Raw genomic sequence first — 21,315 nt, 5'->3', positions numbered from 1 at the left:
GTTGCATTTTATCCTATCAAAAAAAAAAAAAAAAAAAAAAAGTTGCATTTTATGTTGTTTTAAGCTTAAGTCTAGTGCTTTGGACCCAACATGATACGGATGCGGATGCGGACACAGCGTTCAAATTTGGTCACGTGTCTACATTGTGTATTGTCCATTGCACTGGATGGAAGATTTGCCCTTAAAACAAACCCTTATGTCTATATCCATTGTTGACATGTCTATTAACTGCCAAGATCAAAACAACATAGTTCTAACACAAAAGGGGGGAAAATATTCTCTTTTTTCTTTTTTCTATTTTCTTTTGTTTTTTCATATTTTCCTCTCTCCCCCCATTGCTGAATCACCTCTGACATTGCCATCTGCCACCATCTTCGCCCCCCATCCTCTCTTTAGCAGTATATAGGTATCCCTTTCAAGCTAACACATTCTTATTATAAAAGGTACAACACTCTAATTCAAAGATATGTGTGAAAACATCATATAAATTTTCTACGGTAAGTCTAGCCGTATTAATATCATTCAAGTACAATAATTCCATATCACTTTTAGCAATAATTAGAAAAACCAAGCACATTAATACTACACATGAAGTATCAAGCTAACAGTCAATATAAGAGAGTTCCCAATTTAGGGTAGCACAGTGAAAACCTCCACATCATTCATTTCTGGACTTCTCACTGAGTATTGAAACGTCCATCCATGGCAAGCACCAGCATGCACCCCATTCTTATTAATGGCAAAAACAGCTCCCACAAAATCAGGAAATTTTCTCGCTATTCGTGATATTGCATCCTTAGCAGCAAGCTTAGGTTCCATTCCTAATCTCATACTCTCCACAACCTGATAACTGAAATCATATGGGAGAATTCAAAACACAGACCAGAAAATAAGATTTTTTTTATTATAGGCATATCACTGTAGCTAAAACATGGATTGTTTCAAGCATGAGAACACAATATAATTGGATATACTAGATACACAAGGTAAGAGTGCGGGCAACCAAACTTGCCTTACAAAGCCAGAAACATATTCATAAATTGTGTGCATAAAGTTTCCAAAGGATCAGCTATTTGGAGCTGCAATCAAGCTCAAAGGCAAGCATGATTGGGTTGGTGTGTTTGGAGGGTTTATAGTTTACCCCATCCAAAAAGGTTACTATGCTTAGTGAAATAAATTAAGCCAATCCAATTTTGTTCTGATTTCCTACTCTGTAAAGAAAAGCCTAGTAAAGCTTAAGTCACTTGATTTATTTAGCATCATACATAAATCTTGATTACTTTTTGTAAGTATACATAAGTGTTGATTATGATGAAGATTATAGACATATCTTGAAGCAAACCCACTAAGAAATAAGAGTAACTCAAATTCTTAATTAACATTAACTTTGTCAGGTAAAAAAGAAAAAGAAAAATAAAAAGAAACTGATATTGATGTTGATGTTGATGTTTTTCAGTATTTATTCCAGTGCTTCCCAGATATTCAAAGAACTTGTGTGATTTTGCTTATGAATGATAAAAAACAACCAGTAACACAAACAATCCCAAAACTGGAAGTTAAAAACTTTACATTACCATGGAAGGAAACGCATCATAATGTCACCATCCCCAGTTGCACCACATGCACCAATTTCATCATCAGCATATGCTGAAGATCCTGTGATGGGCCCATCACCTACCCTGCAGTCAAGGAAAAACTTCCATTCAGTGATTTCTTAAAAAGACTTATATAGCACATCCTCACTAATTGGCATAGACCTGCTCTACTTTCATGATATGAAACATCTGTTTTATTGAAATTTATAAGCTCAAATTACCATTGAATTAAAAAGTTATAGAAGAAAAAGAGACCAGAAAAAAAAAATACTCCATTTTCTGTTCTGATACATGTACTGCACAAAATGCCAAACAAAAAAAATAGTAACAACAATGGTACTTTCTAGTGGAGCTTGAATCTCACGTCCTCATCATTTCCGTGATGCACGTTATTCGTTTGCAGGATAGAAAAATTTCTGACAATGGTTACACTACAGTTCATCATGCAATATGGACAGACATAAGATTTCACTCATCAAAGAACAACAATGTGATATAATCAACTAAAAAGTCCACAAGCTTTAGCCTTCAAGATCTCATATCCTCTAACTAGTTGTTGATCAGAATATGATCTTTAGAAGATGGAGTTTTATCTTATATTTTAATTATACTCCCTCATTAGTCCTCTCAGAGAAGACCAAAGTTAACAATGTAGAGATATAGATGAATTTCGCCATACTCTAAGCCTTAGAACTATCAGCTATCCTTTACATTTTCTGGTAGTTTGACAGTAAAATGTTCATTATTCATGACTTGTTCCCTTCTTTTCTGTTAATTTATTCATCAAAAGACCCAGCTGAAAGGACAGTGAGGATAGAGTCTCTAACCTGGGAAATTTTTTATAATCTGTCTTTTTTGGATGGAAAGGGTGAGTAGAAAAGGTGCGAAAACTAAACCTTCCAAATAAATTGTCAAACTAAAACAGATCATCAACCATTGCAATTCCACATTGCATTCAGAATATACTGTGTTGTCAGTGTTGTGATTATTCTTTCAATCATCCCAATGTGACTTACTATATGTCAGCAAGCTACCAAAATACTTAACCATATAGTTATTAATATCAAAATCATTTTATATTCATTTACCTTTTCATTGTAGAAAACAGCAGTTCCTACTATGGATAAGTCTATGATTCTACCATTAGGTCCTTTCCTGTCACTATGTTAACAGCTCCCTTTCATTTTTTTCTCACATTCAGGGTTTCTAAAGGAAATGATGACAGGTGAATTGTTGCAATCACACTGGTATGTAAATTACGCATGCTGCAATCATACTGGCACACAGGATTTTGCAATGCCAGACCTAGTACTCAAGAAAATTTGTCCCACTACAGAAGCTTATCTAACATATACTATTGATCTTTACATCATTTCTGAACCAAACTAATTTCTAATAAACTGATTTTCATTAGTCATATTGTCAAATTTTTTGGTTACCACCAATAAACATATGGTCAAGAAAGCATATTCAGTATAGAAAGAACCATTTGGCTTTGCCCCCATGCCAAATGTTTGAGATTAAAAACATGATCCATAAGTGTAAACAGTGACTTGTAATAGGAAAAATTACCAAACAACGACCAAAAAAAAAAAAAAAGTATCAACAAAATTACTGACTCAATTTTTTTCAATTTTATAATCACCGCTGATGGTTGGGAGGCCTCATATTAACCGTACCTGCCAGGGATCTTAAATGTTGCTCCATTAGTTGATGTACCAACAGCAATGTGCCCCATCTATGCAAGAAAAATAATTTCAGTTGAATGCAATGAAAATAATGAGAGGAACTCTGATGGTACACCAACTTACTTTATCAATAGCAGCCATTGCTATAGTGTCGTGGCTGTGAAGACCAACAAGAGAAGATCTTGGTTCAACAGTTTCCATGTCTTTGGAACATGTCCCTTCAATAAGGTCAAGAGAATCCCTTGGATGATATGGGCCACAACCATTGGCAGGTACAACATTTTTCCAAAAATTCGGTTGGCAGCTATTTTCCTTCCATTTACTCCACTTTGCGATTGACTCGGATGAACTAAGGTTTGTGGGTCCTGGAAGACCCATTGAAATGGCAAATGCCGAGGCCTGCTCTCCAACAAGCAAAGTGTGTTTTGTATGCTCCATTACTAATCTTGCAGCTCTGATGCCATCCTTCACATACCTCATAGCAGCGACAGCTCCAACCTCCATTGTCACCTATGCATGTCCTTAGCAAGCACATAATAGATAGTCATTTTCAATGTGCACAGAGAAACAAGCCACAATAAAGAGAAAAGCAATGGATGGTAAAAAAGAAAATGAAATATGTGAGTGGTGGTTACCCCATCCATGACCAAAGCATCAATAGTAGTTTCCCCATTTTCATCTGGACTTCCACCAGGCCCAACTGTTTCAGAGAAAAAACATAAACGTATAATGGATGGTTAAATAAATTCATCCATTGTGTGCTCAATAGTGACAACTGAAAAAAAAAAAAAAAAAACCCAGATACAGTTAGTACTCTATTGTCCACCAGTAGTCATTGTTTTTAACTATAATGGCTCCAAGCATGCAGCATACTCTAAATCTAACAACTAGTGTGTTGATAAACCATAAACTCAGAAACATGAAATGAACTATTAAATTGGTTTGACATGTTTTTCCTCTGTAGCATGAAAACTAAGACCTAAACAAACTGATCTCACACTTGGAATACCCATAAACCAACACCATCAAATCAAGCACAATCACAAATAAACCACAATCAACATTTTAAAACATGATAAAGAATCATATGCTGGAAAAAGCAAACTAGATCATCAGGGCATGTAAATTTATAACAATACTGCCTTTCCCTTAATTTAACATAATCATTAAGATCCAACCTGTTCCATCACACCTAAGTTCCTCGCAGGCCGAACAACCCTCCACGACAGCATCCACGGCTGAAAGGCCACTATCAACAGCCCTCCAACCAGCTCTGACAGCATCTAAGAAGGGCCATGTGCTCACAACCAAAGGGTACTGGCCTGAATTCACAGCTTCATGTCCTAGTACCTGATCAAACAATGAACAAATACCAATTAGTTTGAGTAACTTGAATTAAAAAAATAAAATATGGGTCTCATACTCTTACTACCAAATTTCGAATAAGAATTGTTTGGTTGCTGAGAAAATGTAGGAGAACAAAAGGAATTACACAATTTCAAATACCCATTTAGAAGAATTCTAAACCCAACTAGCTGGATTTGTTTGATTATTCATTTTATACACAACATAAGATCAAAATACTATCTTTTCTTTCTTTCCCCTATCCCATTTTCCTTCAAATTCTCAGCAACCAAACAGCGTGAAGGGGAAAAGATACTGGGAAAGCGGGAACAACCCAAAAACATAACAACGACATAGGTTTTTTGTTGACAGATTCAGGGATGAATTGGGTGTTGAAACATTCCAATTTCTGTTTTATTTTTACACATATTCTCAGAAACCAAACAGAGAGCAAATGCAAAAGGCAGTGAAACTGAAAAGACTATGTTTTTACTGTGTAATTACCAGGTGGAGCAATGTGAGGAACATGACATAAGGCAAGAGCAGATTTTTGGTAGCCATGGAATGGAGACAGAGAGCGTCGAAGGATGAGGATTGAGTACTGAGTTGAGGTCAGGGAACTCTTTCTGATTCTGAGTTAATAAATATTTTGACTTTTTGGCTTAATAGTTAATAATACGTTTTTTTTTTCTTCCAAATATATACTTCTTGTGAATTTTATTACTTAAAAGGAAAGTTATTTAACTAAATAGCATTTTTTTTTAAACTCAAATTTTCCAAAATCAATTTTCAAGCCTGTGTAATTTTGGTTTTTTTTTTTTTTTTTTAAAAAAAAACCCTTGATTTTAACTTGATTTTGAATCTCGTAGTATTCACATAAAACTAGAGTTTGGGTAAAAAAAAAACGTTTCACTTGAAACTCAATTTTTGTAAAATCGAGTTCTATATAACTAATAATTTACTATATAGGCATTTCAAAAAAAAAAAAAAAAAAAATTTACTATATAGGCTTTTCAATAATATAATTTACAAAAATTGAATATTTGCCTTCGATACCAAAAAAAAAAAAAAGAAGCATTTTTTGTGTTATTCAATTGTTATTATTATTATTTTAATTCAATAATACAATGGGAGATTAGGAATTTAATAGAAAGTTTAACTACATAACAAATTTGACCATAAATTTCAATCATGTTAAACTTGATATGGCAATTTGTAAATGAGATAATTATTGATCTTTGATTATTTTGAAATTTACAAGTATTGATGGTATAAGAAAAAAATTGAATCCAATTGTGGACTTATAATGATTTGCATTTAATATAAAAATATTAAATATTTACTTATTTAAAGTTACAAAAATGGCATTAAATGACATCCTTTCCATATGCGTGACTCCCTTAGGTCCCGTTTGGTAAACTTGTTAAACAACACATTTTCAATTTTTAAACAATATTATATGTATTTCCACATACTTTTTCACTAACGTATATTTCAAAAAAAATACAAACAACATTATTCAAATTTTTCTACCAAACAGGTCCTTAGCCTCTCTTCTTGATTGTGTCACCACTTGCACCACCAATTTCATTGTTGTTTCTTCCCCTCATGTTACTCAACGTATCTCTCTCCCTCTCCTTCACGGTGGAACTACATTCATAATCATAGGTGGGGGCCACGGCGTCTACAAATTTTTTTAATACTCTTCTATATTACATAAAATTGAGAACCCCTATCCAATTTTGAAAGGACTGGCCCCTCCGAGAATAAATTTTGGCACCTCCACCTGCCCTTGTTAGTTTCAAGCTTGCCTTGTTAACTTGAAGTTACACCATTTAGTCATTACAATTTATTGACTTGCATTTACACTTGCTTTTTTCCACTACAAATTTATCTTCATTGAGAAAAAAAAAAAAAAAAAGAAGAAGAAAAGAAATTGCTAAAATTTTCACCATGAGGAATTGTATTATATAAAAGACCATCATTAAGCATAACTTTCAAAGAAGATATTAAACCATTGTTTAGATATTTGATATATCATGCCTATGCAAAATTACAGAATTTTCGTATAAACAGTAATATATATACACCTCTTTTTTTGAATTGCGAATTAATATGATGACTTAGTCTCGGCCCCCCCCCCCCCCCCCCTCCCAAAAAAAAAAAAAAAAACCCTAGTTATACCCCTGAGATCCCATAAATTTGTAATATGATGGAAGAAATTTGGGTTCTTTGAGTTTAGGGCACATTTTTCAAATCCGTTAATCACCATCCAGATATCCCTAAAGGGAGGGCTCATTTGGTAGTAGAACTTAAAGATATTTTTTGTGTAATTTAAACGCTTAATTGCGAGCCCCACTTTTAAGTTTTGTGTTTGGTAAGGAAACTCTTGTTAGGAATTTTTTTTTTTTTTTTTTTTTTTTTTTGGTTCGAATATTTAGATAACACTCCTTACTTTAAGTGATTTCAAGAATGTATTTAAGGAACTCTTCAAAGCAGTTTTTAGAACTCAAGTAGCATTATTCAGTGACATTGTGGTAAATATTATGATAAACATGGGTCCCACCAAAACTAACTTGACATGACAAGTTGATGGCTCTCTCTCATCGACAATGCTCTATCACTCCCTCTTTATGCTCTCTTCAATGAAATAAATTATTTTACATCACATGACACGTTGACAAGTTTTTTTTTCTCTTTAATAAAATAAATTATTTTACAGTATTCAAGTGAGAGAAATACCACCGCACACCCTTGGTGCGATGGTCACTCCACAAGTATAAGTGCTTGTGGAGTGTGGGGGGCAAGAGCCGGGATTCAAGTCTCCAGGAGGGAACTTCACATATATATACACTTAGATTAGGTTAGAGTACAATTCTATCTTGTATAAAAAAAAAAAAGTGAGAGTAATACACAATTTTTTCTAAAATTAAATAAATACCCATACCAAACACCTAATTTTGTGTTTTGTGTTTTCAGTTTTAAAAGAATGTTACAAAAATATGCTACAAACACTTTTTTTTAGTATTATGAGTACTAAAAAAATGTATTTTAGTACACTTTTTAAATTACAATTTTCATATTGTTTTGAAAACCAGAACTACAAAACTCTTACCAAACAGGATTTGTATCCAACTTTAAATGAAAAAGTTTCATTCATTCGCCTACAAGCAAACTAATAAAAGTAAATTACATTTTAAGAAAATAAAACATTCAAATCAAGCGGAGAATTTACTTGACAAGAAGATATGCACGTCTCTCTTTCGTGCTCAACGAAAGCTTCTTTGTCCCATGGTTCCCCTTCTAAACACTGTAATATTTGGGTTATGGATCTAAATTTTTAAATAGACAATCAAAACAAAATGACCCCAAATTTTATTGGTGCAATTTGCAATTCAATTATAACAGATGTTAAAAATTAGCTAAATTATTTTTAGATGTTTCCTTGACTAAATTCAATCACATGATTTTTTTGACTAATGAGCAAAAACAATGTTACATTCTTCCAAAGATAATAAATTCAATATGTAATTCGTTGGTCAATGCAACCACATCGTTAAATTTAATTAGAAAACTTAAGATACAACACCTAAAGAACATTATTTAAATTTTGCCCAAAAAAAAAAAGTTTGGAGGAATGTAAATTCTTTTCTTCTTTTTGTTTTTGTTTTTCCTCCTGTGAAAGTCATCTTAGAGTACCAAATCTAACTCTTGCTTCCACCTCTTTCATGTCCAATTACCTATTTAACATCTTTACTCAACCTTCACTGACTTCAATAACAGAAGCAAAATTCCCTCCCCACCCATCCTCCCTCTCAATTTTGATTGTTTTACATGTATTTCCAATTTTCCCTGCAATAGTATATACCATTCATATGGAAAAGGCATTCACAGAGAATCTTATCTGAAGAGAAAAAAGCTCTTCCAACTTCGCATAACACAGTCTTACTCTCAATTTATTTTCAGCTTTGGTTATCAATTCTCTCATTAACTTTCTGTCCAGAAGCTTCCATGTTGCTTTCCTTCCCAAATCCTAGTTCTGACATGTCTTGCTTTGCCATCAAGTTCCTGCGATATGCCAATGAAAGAGCATGTAACAACCCGTACATAGAAAGAGATCTGACAAAGTCCATACTCAACATCCATGATGGCATGACATGAGTGGAAAAAAATAGATATATAATACTTACCTAATTTCCACTACGGCGCTATCCATCAGATTCTTTATAACTTTTTCTTCATCATTTACCTTTTTTGGTTGGTAAGTTACACATACAACCAATGGGTCTTGAACCCATGATCTCATCCCCCACTTGCTTATAAGGGGAGGAGTCATTTTTTTTTAAAACCTGAAACCTTTTACCATGTACTCAGGAATCACCAAATAGGGGCCCCATTGATTAGACACAATTTTGGAGAGGTCAGTTTTCTGGTTTTTCAACTAAAACCGATTTATTTGGTCAAGTCAACTTGTAGGTTTCATGTGAGACTCTACTACATCATGCATGGGTGTAACTATTGAACTTATGTGCCATGTAGATAATAACCTCAAGCAAAAAACATAATCCCAACAGTTTAATTCTATTGAAGCTCAGTGGAAGTGGAACAACTTGAATGACTATTTGAGGAAGAAGAGACATAACAAGCTTTGCATGGTATGAAAGGTGATAAAGCTCTAGGGCCCAATGAATTCTTGATAGCTTTATTCCAATGATGCTGGAGTGTGCTGAAAGAAGACACCACAAAGTTCTTTCCTTTGAGAGATTCTTAAATGCTACTTCTATTGCACTCATCCTGAAGAAACTAGGGGCTGTAAATGCTAAGAATTTTAATCCTATTAGCCTTGTAGGAAGTGTCCATAGAACCCTAGCCAAGGATCTCTCAAACATATTGAAGCATGTGATGGGAAAATTACTATATAATACTCAGAATGCCTTCATTCACGGGAGACAAATATTAGTCTGTTCTAATTGCAAATGGGTGTTATGACAGTAGGTTGAGGGAAGGGAGCCAGGAGTGGTAAACTAGACTTGGAAAAAAAACCTATGACAACTTGAATTGGAAATTTCTTCTGTACATGCTGCAAAGATGCGGTTTTGGTGAGAAATAGAGGAAGTGCATTATTTTCTGCATATCCATGATTTGTTATTCAGTAATGGAAAAATGGTACTGCTAGTGGCTTTTTTGAGAGTAACAGGGGTTTGTGTCAAGGAGTCCGTTTATCTCCATTCCTGTTCGTTTTGTCATGGAGGCCTTAGCAAGTTATCTTACTTATAAAAAGAAAAACAAGGCAGTAGAAGGAGGAATCTTTCTGGTTTTTTTTTTTTTTTTTTTTTTTTTTTTTTGTTGAGAATATTGTGTGTACTGATACACTGAAGATCTCTCACTATTTGCACATGGTACACTATTTGTGAAGCAGACCCTACTCAGCTCCATCTCTTGAGATGTATTCTTCTATGCTTTGAAGCAGTATTAAGATTGAAAATCAATTTGAGCAAGTCAGAGATAGTTCCTGGAGGAGGTGTTCTAAATTTGGAGTTGTCTGGTATTCTTGGTTGCAACATAGCTCACCTTCCCTTGAAATGCTTGGGGTTATTTCTAGGTGCTCAGTTTAAGTCCAAAATTATCTGGGATGGCATTTTAGAGAGAATGAAGCAAAGGCTGGTGAGTTGGAATAAAATTAATTTATCGAAGGGAGGACAGCTCACACTAATATAGAGTAAGCTTTCTAGTCTTCCCACTTACTTTATGTCTTTGTTCCCATTACCGATTGGAGTGGCAAATAGAATGGAGAAAATGCAAAGATAATTTCTATAGGAAGGTTTGGTAGAGGAATGTAAATTCCATTTACTTAATGGGAATACTCTTTGCACTCCTGTTTAACTTGGAGGTTTGTGGGTTAGGAATTAACGGTTTTTAATAAAAACACTTCTTAATCAAGCCCTTGTAGTCAAATGGTTATGGTGCTATGTGGAGGACACACATTCTTTATGAAGGAAGTAATAGAAAAAAAAGTAGGAGTTTGTATGGTGTGAGCCTTTGGAAGTACACCCGAAATGGGTGGAATAACTGATTTGTTCGTTACGAGGTAGGGAATGGTAAAAGAATTTGGTTTTGGCATGGTCTTTGGTGTGGTAATAATACTTTCAGGCTGGTTTGGTATTTCTCCAAGAGTCATAGTTTTTGCGTCAATAATTATTACAACGCTTTGAGGAAAGGAGGTGACACAAGAGTCATGGTTTTTGTGTTAATGATTATAACAAGGCTTTTGGGGAAAAGGGGTGACAGCAGATTCCCATGGAGATATAATTGGTGTGACAGAGCTCCACCATGTAGCCTTCTTTTCTTTGACAGCTGTGAATGGATGAATTCTCACTTTCTCAGTACAAACGAACTGAGGAAATGGGTCATTATTATTTCTGATTGGTGAATCTAATGGGGCATCAAATTACCATTTTTTCTTCATTGTGACATGACCCCAAAATTTGCGACTAAGGCTTTGTTGATGTTGTTTTAAGCCTGCTAGAGACTTATGGTTGTTCAGTGTAAGTTGGTCAGCCAAAGTATGTGATGGAATTTTTAACTTGTTGGAAATAACATTAAATCTGGAATATGGTTTTTGAGCTCTTGGTAGTACGTTTGAAGTACTTGCTTTTACAGACTCTATGCACGTGGGACCAGGCTGCCAGTCCTCTTATTCCAACTGAATTATTTTTTTTTTCTGGGTTTGCCTTTGTATACTTCCCGTGTATTAGGTTGTGATGCTTTTTGTGCTTTTCTAATATATTTCATTCAGTTATAAAAAGAATCCCTAACAGACGCTGGAACTATAATTGGCTACTGGAAGCTGAAGTATGTAAAATCACTAGTCCACTCAGGAGTCAGAACTACTTTCTAGAAAATAATCACAAACACAGACACAGCAACATATTAACAATAACAATACTGCAGCACACAATTTTCATTATTCTTTTCAAAATAAGAATTAATTTTTAACTTTTACACATTGCCAATGAGAAGCTCCTTAAAGGCAGTATCTAAGTGAGTAGTCTGTTAGTCTGTTAACAGCTTTGATAATCCTTACAAAGATGCCAAATGAATTGTAAGCAATTGGTAAGAAGGTAATAGAGTGTTTTTGATTGATTGAACCAAGACATGCAATTCACAATATTACCCTAATGCAGCTAATGCTAGGCTAAGTAGCAACAGCTGAGGCTTGGGAGGGGAAATCTTTGCCTTCAATAACCTATGAACCATAAACCATTTATGCTCTATATACATTAAGAAATCTTGAACCACATTTCATTTCTGTATTAACCTTATAAAGAAAAATTAAAGCGAGAGTGTATATTCTAATACAGCACTATATGATCTTTCATTAAATTGTATTAAAAATTTGGAACCTCCATATTTCTACCTCTGGAAGAAATGTACTGATTTTCAGAAGGCATGCAAACTATAATAAAACTGGACTGCCATTTGGACAAAAACAAGTATGATCTATAATAAAGAAAATTAAAAACTCACTTTTCCATACGACATTGCAGATACTTCTTTGACAAGTGCCTACATTTTTCAGAAGTATGGCCAGAAGATTTTAGACAGCTAAGGTATTCTTTCTTTTCCTGAAATAAAAGCCCATCTATAAAATAAGAAAATTATTCAAATTAAAATTAAAATCAAGAGAGAGAAGCTCAGAATTATGAAGCTCAGAATTATCACATGGACATTCTCCAACATGCAAAACTTATAAGAGCTTAATTCTTCAACACAAAAACAGATCAAGAGTCAGTTTGGTAATGGAAACTACCCTACCAGGTCACATAAATGCATGTGGTCCAGAGGGAAGATTCCTTTTTCTGGAGGTACTGGTCTCAGTCCCCTATTGCCGCCAAATGCTCCACCTGCAAAAAAATCTCAAACTTTAAAAAAAAAATTAAAAGAACACACATCCTACAGCAGTTATTGGGAGGCTTTTCACAGGTTAGGCCTCACCTAGAGTTGATAATTGCTAGAAATAAAAATCCTTTGTACTTCAATCCAGAATGTAATAGTATATTACATTGAAATCAATTATAATCTTCTAATTTTAACCAAACTATCTATCAGATTCAAAAGGAAGAAGTTGAGTAATGCATAATGAAAATAAATGTACTTCAGTAGACACACAGTATCTACTTTATCAGTTATCAGTTAGGATGGAAGAAGTTTAACTGCTTTAATAATAGTTATTATAAGTTTGGAAATCCCCATCAGATCAAACTTGTCATCAATAGAGCATTCTCACTGCCATGATAACCATGCCGGTAAGAAGTCAAGTTTGATATTAACCATATCCCAGCTACAAATAATCACTGACGAAAGATGCAGCAAGGCTACAATCACAATGATACTCAATGTGTTTATGACTGTTTAGAATTATTTATCTGCTTTTTTATTTTCACACACACACACACACACACACACACACACATATGTATAATGTGATTTATTTTCATATTTTGGCAAACTGATGTAACCAACACAGCATTACGTGTTTTTTGAACACATAAACAAAATTGTTTTGCATAACAGCTAATCAGTAATTGTTTTTATAAAGAGTCAAGAGATGTGCAAGAAGTACTACAAATTGGATAAATTCAAAACCTTCTCTAGGAACTCAATCAAGAATGAATAACAAACAAGGAAAAAATGGATTCTCATAGCATTCATCTCAAGGACTTCAAATGCTCCCATAAGTTAACATTCAAAGAAATTGAAACTTCTTTTGTCCAGATTGGTAACAAAGGTGCATGTTTTCTAACACTATGAAACTTTATTCTCTGAAACACAAAAAGAATTAGAGACAAATATGAAGATAAGAAAGAGTAATTTTCCATTCCGATAAATTAATGGTTAGAGCACCTTTCCAGGTCCACTAATTACTAGAACAAACCTACCATAATGAAACCAAAAAGCTCATATAAGTAGGAAATGCAATGGCCAAAACCTCCTGCAACCATCCAACCATGAAGAGTAGCAGAACCACCCACAATAATCATAGCAAAAACCTCGATCTTATCCTCCATCACATTATTATTATTAATTTGATAAGTAATGAGTTTCTATTAAAAATCAAATATACATCGTCTTCACGATGGTGAAAACAAAATGTCAAAAATAAAGTACAAAATCTCAAAAGGAAAACCCAAGAGAAACTTGAAATTCTAAAATAGAAGAACAATGAATGAAACCCAAAAATACTCTTTTCCAGCCATGAAAGCCAAAAAAAAAAAAAAATGTCCAATCCAAATGAGGATCAACACCACAAACTCTAGGCAAACACTGGCTCACAAAGGCACATAATAAATCTTAATATATCCAAAAGTTTTATTCTTTTTCCCATCAAAATCCCACAATATCAGCCAATATAAGCAATATCTCAGAGAACCCATTTTTCCTTTCACCTTCAAATCCCATTAGAAACGCACAAATCATTGAAATTTTGAAATTTTTTTTTTTTCCCACTCTACTGAACTTATTACGAGTGTTTAGAATATATAACAATGAGCTCTTAAATTTCCTTTTTCTTTAATCTGAGAATTAAGAAACAAAGGTGTAGACTGTAGAGTTGAATATTTCATGTTCTTTTCTTTTTCCTTAACCTTCATTCTGCTAAGCAACCAAAGTGCAATACAGAGAGAGAGAGAGATTACCTGCACTCATTTGTAAAAGCTTTTTTGCTTTTACAATTATAATTGTTGCTGGGTCGGGTCGCGGGTTTTTTGGGTTGCTGGCCTGAATACGTGATGGCGACAGTGGCTCTGCGGGGGAGGACCTGGGGTGCTCTCTCTCTCTCTCTCTCTCTCTCTCAAATCTCTTTCCTTTTGTTTTGTTTTTTGTTTTTTTGTTAAATTACACCATTACATAAACTTCCAATTTCAAACGAGAACATTTCAAAATTAATTAATTTGGCCCTTAAAAACAACTTAGTTTATAAATACTATTAGGCCAGTTAGTCATTCTCTTCTTTATCTTAGGGGCTAAAGTAGCTTTAAGAATTAAATTTGTCAATTTTGAAATGTTTTGGATTTAGTATGCGTTTAAATATTATTTATTTTGTTGAAAACTGAAAATTAAAAATTAAAAATAAAAAAAAAAATTACTATTTATGCTTGAAAGTACTGTTCATATGCGTGATTGGATTGTTCATGGGACATGAACAATGCAATAGGTGTTGGTTAAAAAAAAAAAAAGTTGAAAACGCCATATGCGTAAAATGTGAATGCAGATGCATAAGGCAAACGTACCCTTAGTTGACATTAGTCGAACCTCAAGATAAATTAAAAGAATTTACCCTTGCTTTTTTTTTTTTGGGCACATTATATTGTTATACTTATTTCAAAGTTAGATGTAGGGTTTTTTCTTCTGAAAAAAAAAATATACATATATATATGGTGGGTTTTTATTTTATTTTATTTGTTGACATTGTTGTTCAATTCACACGTTTTGGTATTTTCGAGTTTGATGTTTATTATTCAAATCCTCCTCCCTAACTATTAAATTATTTTTTCAAAAAAAAAAAAAATCAGCTATAAAAATCATTGAAGAATTTACTTAAATACTATTTTCAATAAATTAACAATTTTCTATTCACAATTACCAATAATTAAAGTGAGACAGTATAAGTAAGGAACAAAAAGAAAATAGTGATTTATGAATTAATTAGAAAATATTATAAGTGAACGTATGATAGCACAATGGTAATGGGATTATTTGTTGTGCTTGCATTGCGCAATGTATTTTGAAATATTATGAAAAAATTATATCGTGATCCATGTTTAATACATAGTATAACACATTGCTTAAGTGAATTTACAAATATTTAATAATTTTCACTAACTTAAGTACACTTAAAAAAAATTCTTCATTGCATATTATAAAATTTTTCTTTGTTGAATGATATATTCCAAAATAAATTGTTTATTGTAAAAAATTAGTACGCCATCTATAAATAATTAATACTTGAAAATACTGTATTTAGTTATTTACCTTGTTAATATTTTTTTTTAATTGAATAACATAAGTCTAAGTTACCACAACGTTGGCTTCAAATTTAGGCTACCACAATTTTAGTTTCATTAAAAGGAATTAAGAAATGTAATTTATTAGGATTAAATAATTAAAAATATGTTTCTCAAAAAAAAAAATGAATATATTATCTTAGTAAATATATATATTTTTTTTGATAGAAAGACTAAAGCTTTATTTATGAAGATAAAGAAACAAATACATCACGGACAAGAGTTTATTCTAAGAAACAATGACATTTTCCAATTCAAGCAGAGAAATCAGCCAAGCCAAGAACTTGTTTTGCCAATAAATGAGTAGGCATATTGTCTTCCCATTTGACATGAGAGAAATACACTTTTCTAAACTCATTATATTCAACATCATCCCATATATCAGACTAGAAACAGTTGATGGAGCATTTGAAACTTGCTTTAGAGCTTGTACAATAATCAATGAGTCCCCTTCTAAAACCAAGTCTCTAATTCCCACCTCCTTAGCAAAGATAATCCCAACTTCAAATGCCTTCACTTTAGCTTCAATAATTCCCTTCATGGTATCAAATAATAACACCTGCACCTACAGCCTTTTGAGCCGTAAATCTTGCAACATCAACATTAACTTTATAAGAAGGATAATTAGGTGGAGACCAAGTTACTTCCAGACGAGTTGATGGATTTGATAAAGTTCTATTTGCAGACCAATATTCATCTAAGTAGTTCTTACACCAATCAACCAACCTCAGACCTGCCTTTCTCGGTTTCCCATGAATGACATTACTTCTTTCTATAACAAGGGAGTGTTTGGTATTGTTGTTTAAATAATAGTTTTCAATGTTCAAACAACATTACACGTATTTTCATACATTTTTTCATTCACACGTATTTCCACAAAACAACAACAACATTATTAGAAATTTCTTACCAAACGGGTCCTAAGTATTTCAAACAATTGTATCATTCAAATACCTAGTTTGTACAATTGCTCAAAATTACATCTCAAAGAGAGCTGCCAACAAATGATAAAGTAGCCAACAACACCATGGACGAAGAATATACAATTAAGATTGATGGACAATATTTAGATACATATGTAACAATTGGATCTAACCTAGTGAATGAACTAAAACTTCGCCAACTATTGCCCTTGTTTTTGGATTTTGGTAAAAAGGAAAAGTGTGTAAAGCTTGAAAAAAGAATCTGCCACTGGACATGTCACAACTTCAACTTCAACAAACAGCCATTGGCTGGTATGCTGCTATGATCTATGCTATAAATCATTCTGTTCATCATATCTTGCATGGAATTGAATCTGAATCTGTTGGAAAAGTTGCAACTCCAGCTGAGTTTGGGGAAGAAATGCCAGGCATTCTTGGCCTATTATGCATGGGGGTGTTGAATTATCACTAGAACCGCGTCTTGAGAGCTATCGTGAGAACGAGGAGTTGGCTATGTGAGCACAAGAAAGGTTTTCAGTACACATGCCAGAGTTTTTAAATGCTTAATATACATATATGCCAGCCAAAAATGAAACTTTTAAAATGGAAGTATAGATATGAAAATTTAAACCATTTATGCAAGAAGTTAGCATTTGAAAAGAATAAGATTCCTCTGTTGGAAATAAGGTTCTAGAATGACATATGTCTGAATATACAACACTTACCACACCAATGTGCCACGGATGACTCCTAAAATCTCTGAATGTTGCTGCATCCATTTCCTGCAGAACATGACTCAGCATTCGTAGAAAATATAAAGCTATTTCTAAAAGGAACATAGTTGCTCCATTTATTGGTGGGCCCTGATTTATTGACTCTACCCTCTCTAAGTGCGTAGTGGGTATGGTATTTGGAGAATTGGGACATGGTCCTAGCATCTAAAAGCATAAAAATAAGCTATTTTTTTTCTCCATAGCTTTGAAGCCACAAATTTAAACTCTTGAATGAAGAGCTTAAATGAAAAAAGGGTGGTATTCTTATTACTTTTGTTATCTTCAAATGAGAGTACCAAATAGCGAGAATTCAGCAGAGTCTTTTATATTTTATTTTATTTTGGGGTGGATTATGACCAATGTTAATACTTGAAATCCTAATATTTGTTTTACACAGAATGAAGTGACATGCATCAATTGGCTTCAAAGATTGTATTAACTGATTTATGGTGTGTGATTGCTACAAAATGATCTTAATGGGGAAACCACTTGCCTCCAACACTATGAAGGGAACCTAAGCTTCTTACAGTATTTAAATCCGAAATTGACTTACAATACTATAGATGGGAGGCACCACAGTGTCCCCTTTAGACTTCAAATTTGGCATAACAGAGAATCCTGGTGTCAAGTCCTGTGATCTGAAAGTCCACCTGTAAGAAATAAGTAACAGTTACAACATTGACATGGCTGGAGGACAAACAATGTGGTAGGATCTCTGACTTCAGAAATCACCAAGAATTGGCATGTTTCTAGAGAGGCCATATTTGCAGAATCAAGCAATTCATACATACCCAATATACAGAAAGATGCAGAATTGTGCCCATTCACGAACTAGCAAGCGAAGCCAGTAAGTTTCTGATGAGTTATCCATGTTAATGTATATCTGAAGAATAAAATGCTTCTCAAGGAATGTTCCCAAATATTCATAATGGTATATAAATTGGAAAGAAAATCAATATATTCATACCACAGTTTCTGCCAAAGCTACTATCTGCATTGTAGCCTGAAATTTCCTGTATAACACAAAAGAAAATAGCACACAAAGTTCAAAATATTATTCTCATTGAAGCTGGCAATTTACAACCTTGGAACATAAAACAGTTACAAACTTTCTTTCTTTCTTTATTCTTTAATTTCTTATTCAATACTTACTTGAACATCATGTACTTTGTATACACCGCATCATGCATTGTATGAACATCCTCATCCTCTATGAAGCTCAACTGCTCCCGTAATACCGACAGATTTTGAGATATATGGTGGAAAATCACATAGAATGATATAAAATAATTGAGCAGCAGAAGCACCTGAGCCACAGTGAGTTACAACAGAATTAGTATCTTGGCCAGAAAAATTATATACTGGCTTAAAATTTGCATTAGTTAGAAGATTATGACAATTTAAGAACACAATGGATTAAGCAGCTAAGAAACTCACAGAAAAGTAAGGTACAGAAGCTCTGTAACCAACAAGAGTCAAGTAAAAGACACACCCAAGTCCAGCTGTAGTGCGACGCTCAGTTACAGAAAGGCGCTCACACATGATGCAGTAACCATGAGAAATGAGCAAAAAGGACACGAAACAAGCTGTCTGAAAGAGCACTCCAGTTACGTAGACCCCAAATGACATCCACAGTGAACATACCTGAAGATTGAAGCACGAATACCTGCAAGAACGGTGCTTGAAATGTTAGGATAATTTGAAGTGATTAAACCATACAAACATCAAATACACATTACCTTGCCCCAGATGCTAATAAAAGTTCGTGTTATCATTTTGCAGACTAAAATGAGCTATAGAGGCTACCTAAACTATGTGCCTCATAAGTTACAACATAAGTTACATAACCACCTTAAGAAATTGTCACATCATCTTCCACATAGCAGCCACAGACAACAATTTCATTTATTTTATCAATGATTTGATTTTACAACACCTCCCTCTCCTTTTGCATGTATTGTGAAAAGAACTGAATGCACAGTCATGCAAAACTAGTTAGAATAGGCTTTAGAGAAGGTTTTGCTCTCACGAATTAGGTCCTGAAAGTTTAGGTTCTTTATACCCCCCCTCCCCTTTATCATGCTAAAAAAGAACAAACAAAATCATAAAAATTATGAAAGGTAGTTCAATCACATATTTTCTCATGTATGTGATGCTACATAAGCTCCATTTCAGATATCTTAGAAGCTACCTCCTAATTATTGAAATATCTTCTTTGACATAATGTAGCTTCTAGTAGCCATCTAGCACATTAATGAGGTGGAAATTAATGATACACAGATGCAATAAACTGGAAGGCCAAAAATTAAACGTATCTTTATTTTTATTTTTTATTCTCTCAATAAATTTAAGCTAAAATTCACAATTTGACAGCAACAAGAACTTACCAAAAGAGGAAAGATAAGGCAAGTTGTAATGCTTTAATCAATGGAACAGACGCCAGTGTCCACTGCAAATTATTCGTCTGCTCTAGTATAACAATATAAAAAATAAAAAAAATAAAAAATTACATAAAAAATCCAATAAAAGCATAAATTTCCTAGAGATTAAAAGTAAAATGAGACAAACGAGAAATCATGAACTTTACTAATTTGTTGCTCAATTTGGTTGAAAAGGTATAAAGTAAATTTCTTTGAAACTTAGAATTCATTGACTGGCGCCAAGGAAAACAGAATTCCACACTGAACATAGCATGACTTAGTTATTTAGCATCATTAGGGAGAACTTTTCATTAATAGAAACAAAAGATAAAAGAGGCATGAAAGTAGAGGATAAAATGTAATTTTTATTCATAGCACATAGTTTTCCCAAAAGGCAAACAGAGAACAATATTGTGGTGTTATCTCCCCAACAAATATATAGATAAAAAAGACTCCTAAAAACAAGGGGAAAAAAAAAAAAATCAAGCTAAGGAGTATTGTATTCAAGCTTGCACAGGCCCCAAATCCTGCAAAAAGAAAATAGTAATTCTCTACGTCTTCCTATCATTTCTCTCAGCATCCAAACAGAGCATAAAGGCAATAGAAACCAATAGAAAATGAAAAAAAAGAAAAAAAAAAAAAAAACCCATGAACCGAAAAGCTTAAAAACCAAAACTTGTAACGAAATGAAACATACCCATCAAACTAAAACGCTCAAATTCCATATACAATCATACTATTTGAACAAAACTAGGAAAATTTTTTCAAAAAAAATGAAGAAGAAAAAGGACCTGAAAGTGGCGGTTTTTGTAGGTATTGATGGTCCAAGAACAAGCGGAGAAGACCCAGATGGAGAAGAAGGCAAGGTACACAGAAGGCAGTGGCCGATACGAATCGTTGAGTCCGATACGATACGACACGGTACTTGCTGGTACTTCCATTTTGAACGAAACAGAGCAAGCAAGAAAAGCCTTTTTTAAGGTACTTTAAAAGTTTCAAAACAGAGTTTTTTTTGGAAAGATAAGCAGCTTTTTAATTCTGCTTTTCAGTTTCAAGTTATGTTTCTTTCTCGTTTCATGTATGGCTTTGTGCTTGTGCTTCTGTTTTGGGTTTTATTCCGTGTGCTTAATTTATATACAAAGGATTTACACGTGTTCCTTTGTCATGTACTTTTGGTTTATTTTTTTTTTCATTGAATTAATTAAGATGTAGGGTATTTTTTTTTATAATTAATTAAGAAGTGACATATACTAAATACCACTACATAGGATTAAATTATGATTAAAAGTTCGTTCGTCAAAAAAATTATGATTAAATTCATGAATTCTTTAAAATCTGAGTTCTGTTGTTCATGTTGTGTTACAAATGTGCCCTGTAAGAGTTACTTTATTTTAGTTTTTACTTTATTTTGGGAATACATTATTGCATAAGGTACATTTAGTGAACTTGTGATCTTCTCAATTCTGATAGAGTCATCCCTTTAGAAGACATTAATTTAATTTGTGAAAG

General features: G+C 33.4%; 3 protein-coding genes across 4 annotated transcripts; all 3 read right to left on the bottom strand.

The window, feature by feature from the left end:
* Nucleotides 1-454: 454 nt before the first annotated feature.
* Nucleotides 455-5,289, bottom strand: LOC126725402 (probable isoaspartyl peptidase/L-asparaginase 3). 2 transcript variants are annotated; one of them, XM_050430109.1, is made up of 7 exons: nt 5,132-5,289; nt 4,462-4,633; nt 3,919-3,983; nt 3,407-3,793; nt 3,275-3,333; nt 1,575-1,679; nt 455-850 (listed from the first exon to the last, which is right to left on the bottom strand). In XM_050430109.1, the coding sequence occupies exons 1-7, from the start codon at nt 5,186-5,188 to the stop codon at nt 631-633; spliced, it is 1,065 nt and encodes a 354-aa protein (XP_050286066.1). In that variant the 5' UTR covers nt 5,189-5,289; the 3' UTR covers nt 455-630. The 2 variants fall into 2 exon arrangements, with proteins under 2 accessions (XP_050286066.1, XP_050286067.1); XM_050430110.1 differs by lacking the exon at nt 5,132-5,289 and having other exon boundaries at nt 3,407-3,804; nt 4,462-4,545.
* Nucleotides 5,290-8,127: 2,838 nt separating this feature from the next.
* LOC126725400 (uncharacterized) lies at nt 8,128-14,504 on the bottom strand. Its single transcript, XM_050430108.1, has 4 exons — nt 14,323-14,504; nt 12,443-12,531; nt 12,155-12,252; nt 8,128-8,695 (listed from the first exon to the last, which is right to left on the bottom strand). The coding sequence occupies exons 1-4, from the start codon at nt 14,330-14,332 to the stop codon at nt 8,590-8,592; spliced, it is 303 nt and encodes a 100-aa protein (XP_050286065.1). The 5' UTR covers nt 14,333-14,504; the 3' UTR covers nt 8,128-8,589.
* A 2,107-nt stretch (nt 14,505-16,611) lies between these two features.
* Nucleotides 16,612-20,900, bottom strand: LOC126725399 (uncharacterized). The gene is made up of 9 exons (XM_050430107.1): nt 20,598-20,900; nt 19,774-19,850; nt 18,824-19,052; nt 18,539-18,693; nt 18,354-18,399; nt 18,178-18,269; nt 17,940-18,036; nt 17,339-17,395; nt 16,612-17,124 (listed from the first exon to the last, which is right to left on the bottom strand). Exons 1-9 carry the CDS (start codon nt 20,745-20,747, stop codon nt 17,056-17,058), a joined length of 972 nt encoding a protein of 323 aa, XP_050286064.1. The 5' UTR covers nt 20,748-20,900; the 3' UTR covers nt 16,612-17,055.
* Between the last annotated feature and the right edge of the window lie 415 nt (nt 20,901-21,315).

Source organism: Quercus robur, chromosome 5 (genome assembly GCF_932294415.1).
Source record: "Quercus robur chromosome 5, dhQueRobu3.1, whole genome shotgun sequence".
NCBI classification, from domain to species: domain Eukaryota; kingdom Viridiplantae; phylum Streptophyta; class Magnoliopsida; order Fagales; family Fagaceae; genus Quercus; species Quercus robur.
Note: the sequence above shows the minus strand (reverse complement) of the source record. Positions and strands in the feature narration are given on the sequence as shown.

Coding starts and splice junctions, on each gene's coding strand:
- LOC126725399 (XM_050430107.1), bottom strand. CDS start 20,747: ATGGAAGTACCAGCAAGTACCGTGTCGTATCGTATCGGACTCAACGAT. Junction 18,694..18,823: donor CTTCTGTACCTTACTTTTCT/GTGAGTTTCTTA, acceptor ACTGTGGCTCAG/GTGCTTCTGCTGCTCAATTA. Junction 18,037..18,177: donor TGCATCTTTCTGTATATTGG/GTATGTATGAAT, acceptor TATTTCTTACAG/GTGGACTTTCAGATCACAGG.
- LOC126725400 (XM_050430108.1), bottom strand. Junction 12,253..12,442: donor ACATGCATTTATGTGACCTG/GTAGGGTAGTTT, acceptor CTTTTATTTCAG/GAAAAGAAAGAATACCTTAG. Junction 8,696..12,154: donor CTGCAATGTCGTATGGAAAA/GTGAGTTTTTAA, acceptor GGCATATCGCAG/GAACTTGATGGCAAAGCAAG.
- LOC126725402 (XM_050430109.1), bottom strand. CDS start 5,188: ATGGCTACCAAAAATCTGCTCTTGCCTTATGTCATGTTCCTCACATTG. Junction 3,334..3,406: donor CAATGGCTGCTATTGATAAA/GTAAGTTGGTGT, acceptor TTTCTTGCATAG/ATGGGGCACATTGCTGTTGG. Junction 851..1,574: donor ATGATGCGTTTCCTTCCATG/GTAATGTAAAGT, acceptor ATATGATTTCAG/TTATCAGGTTGTGGAGAGTA.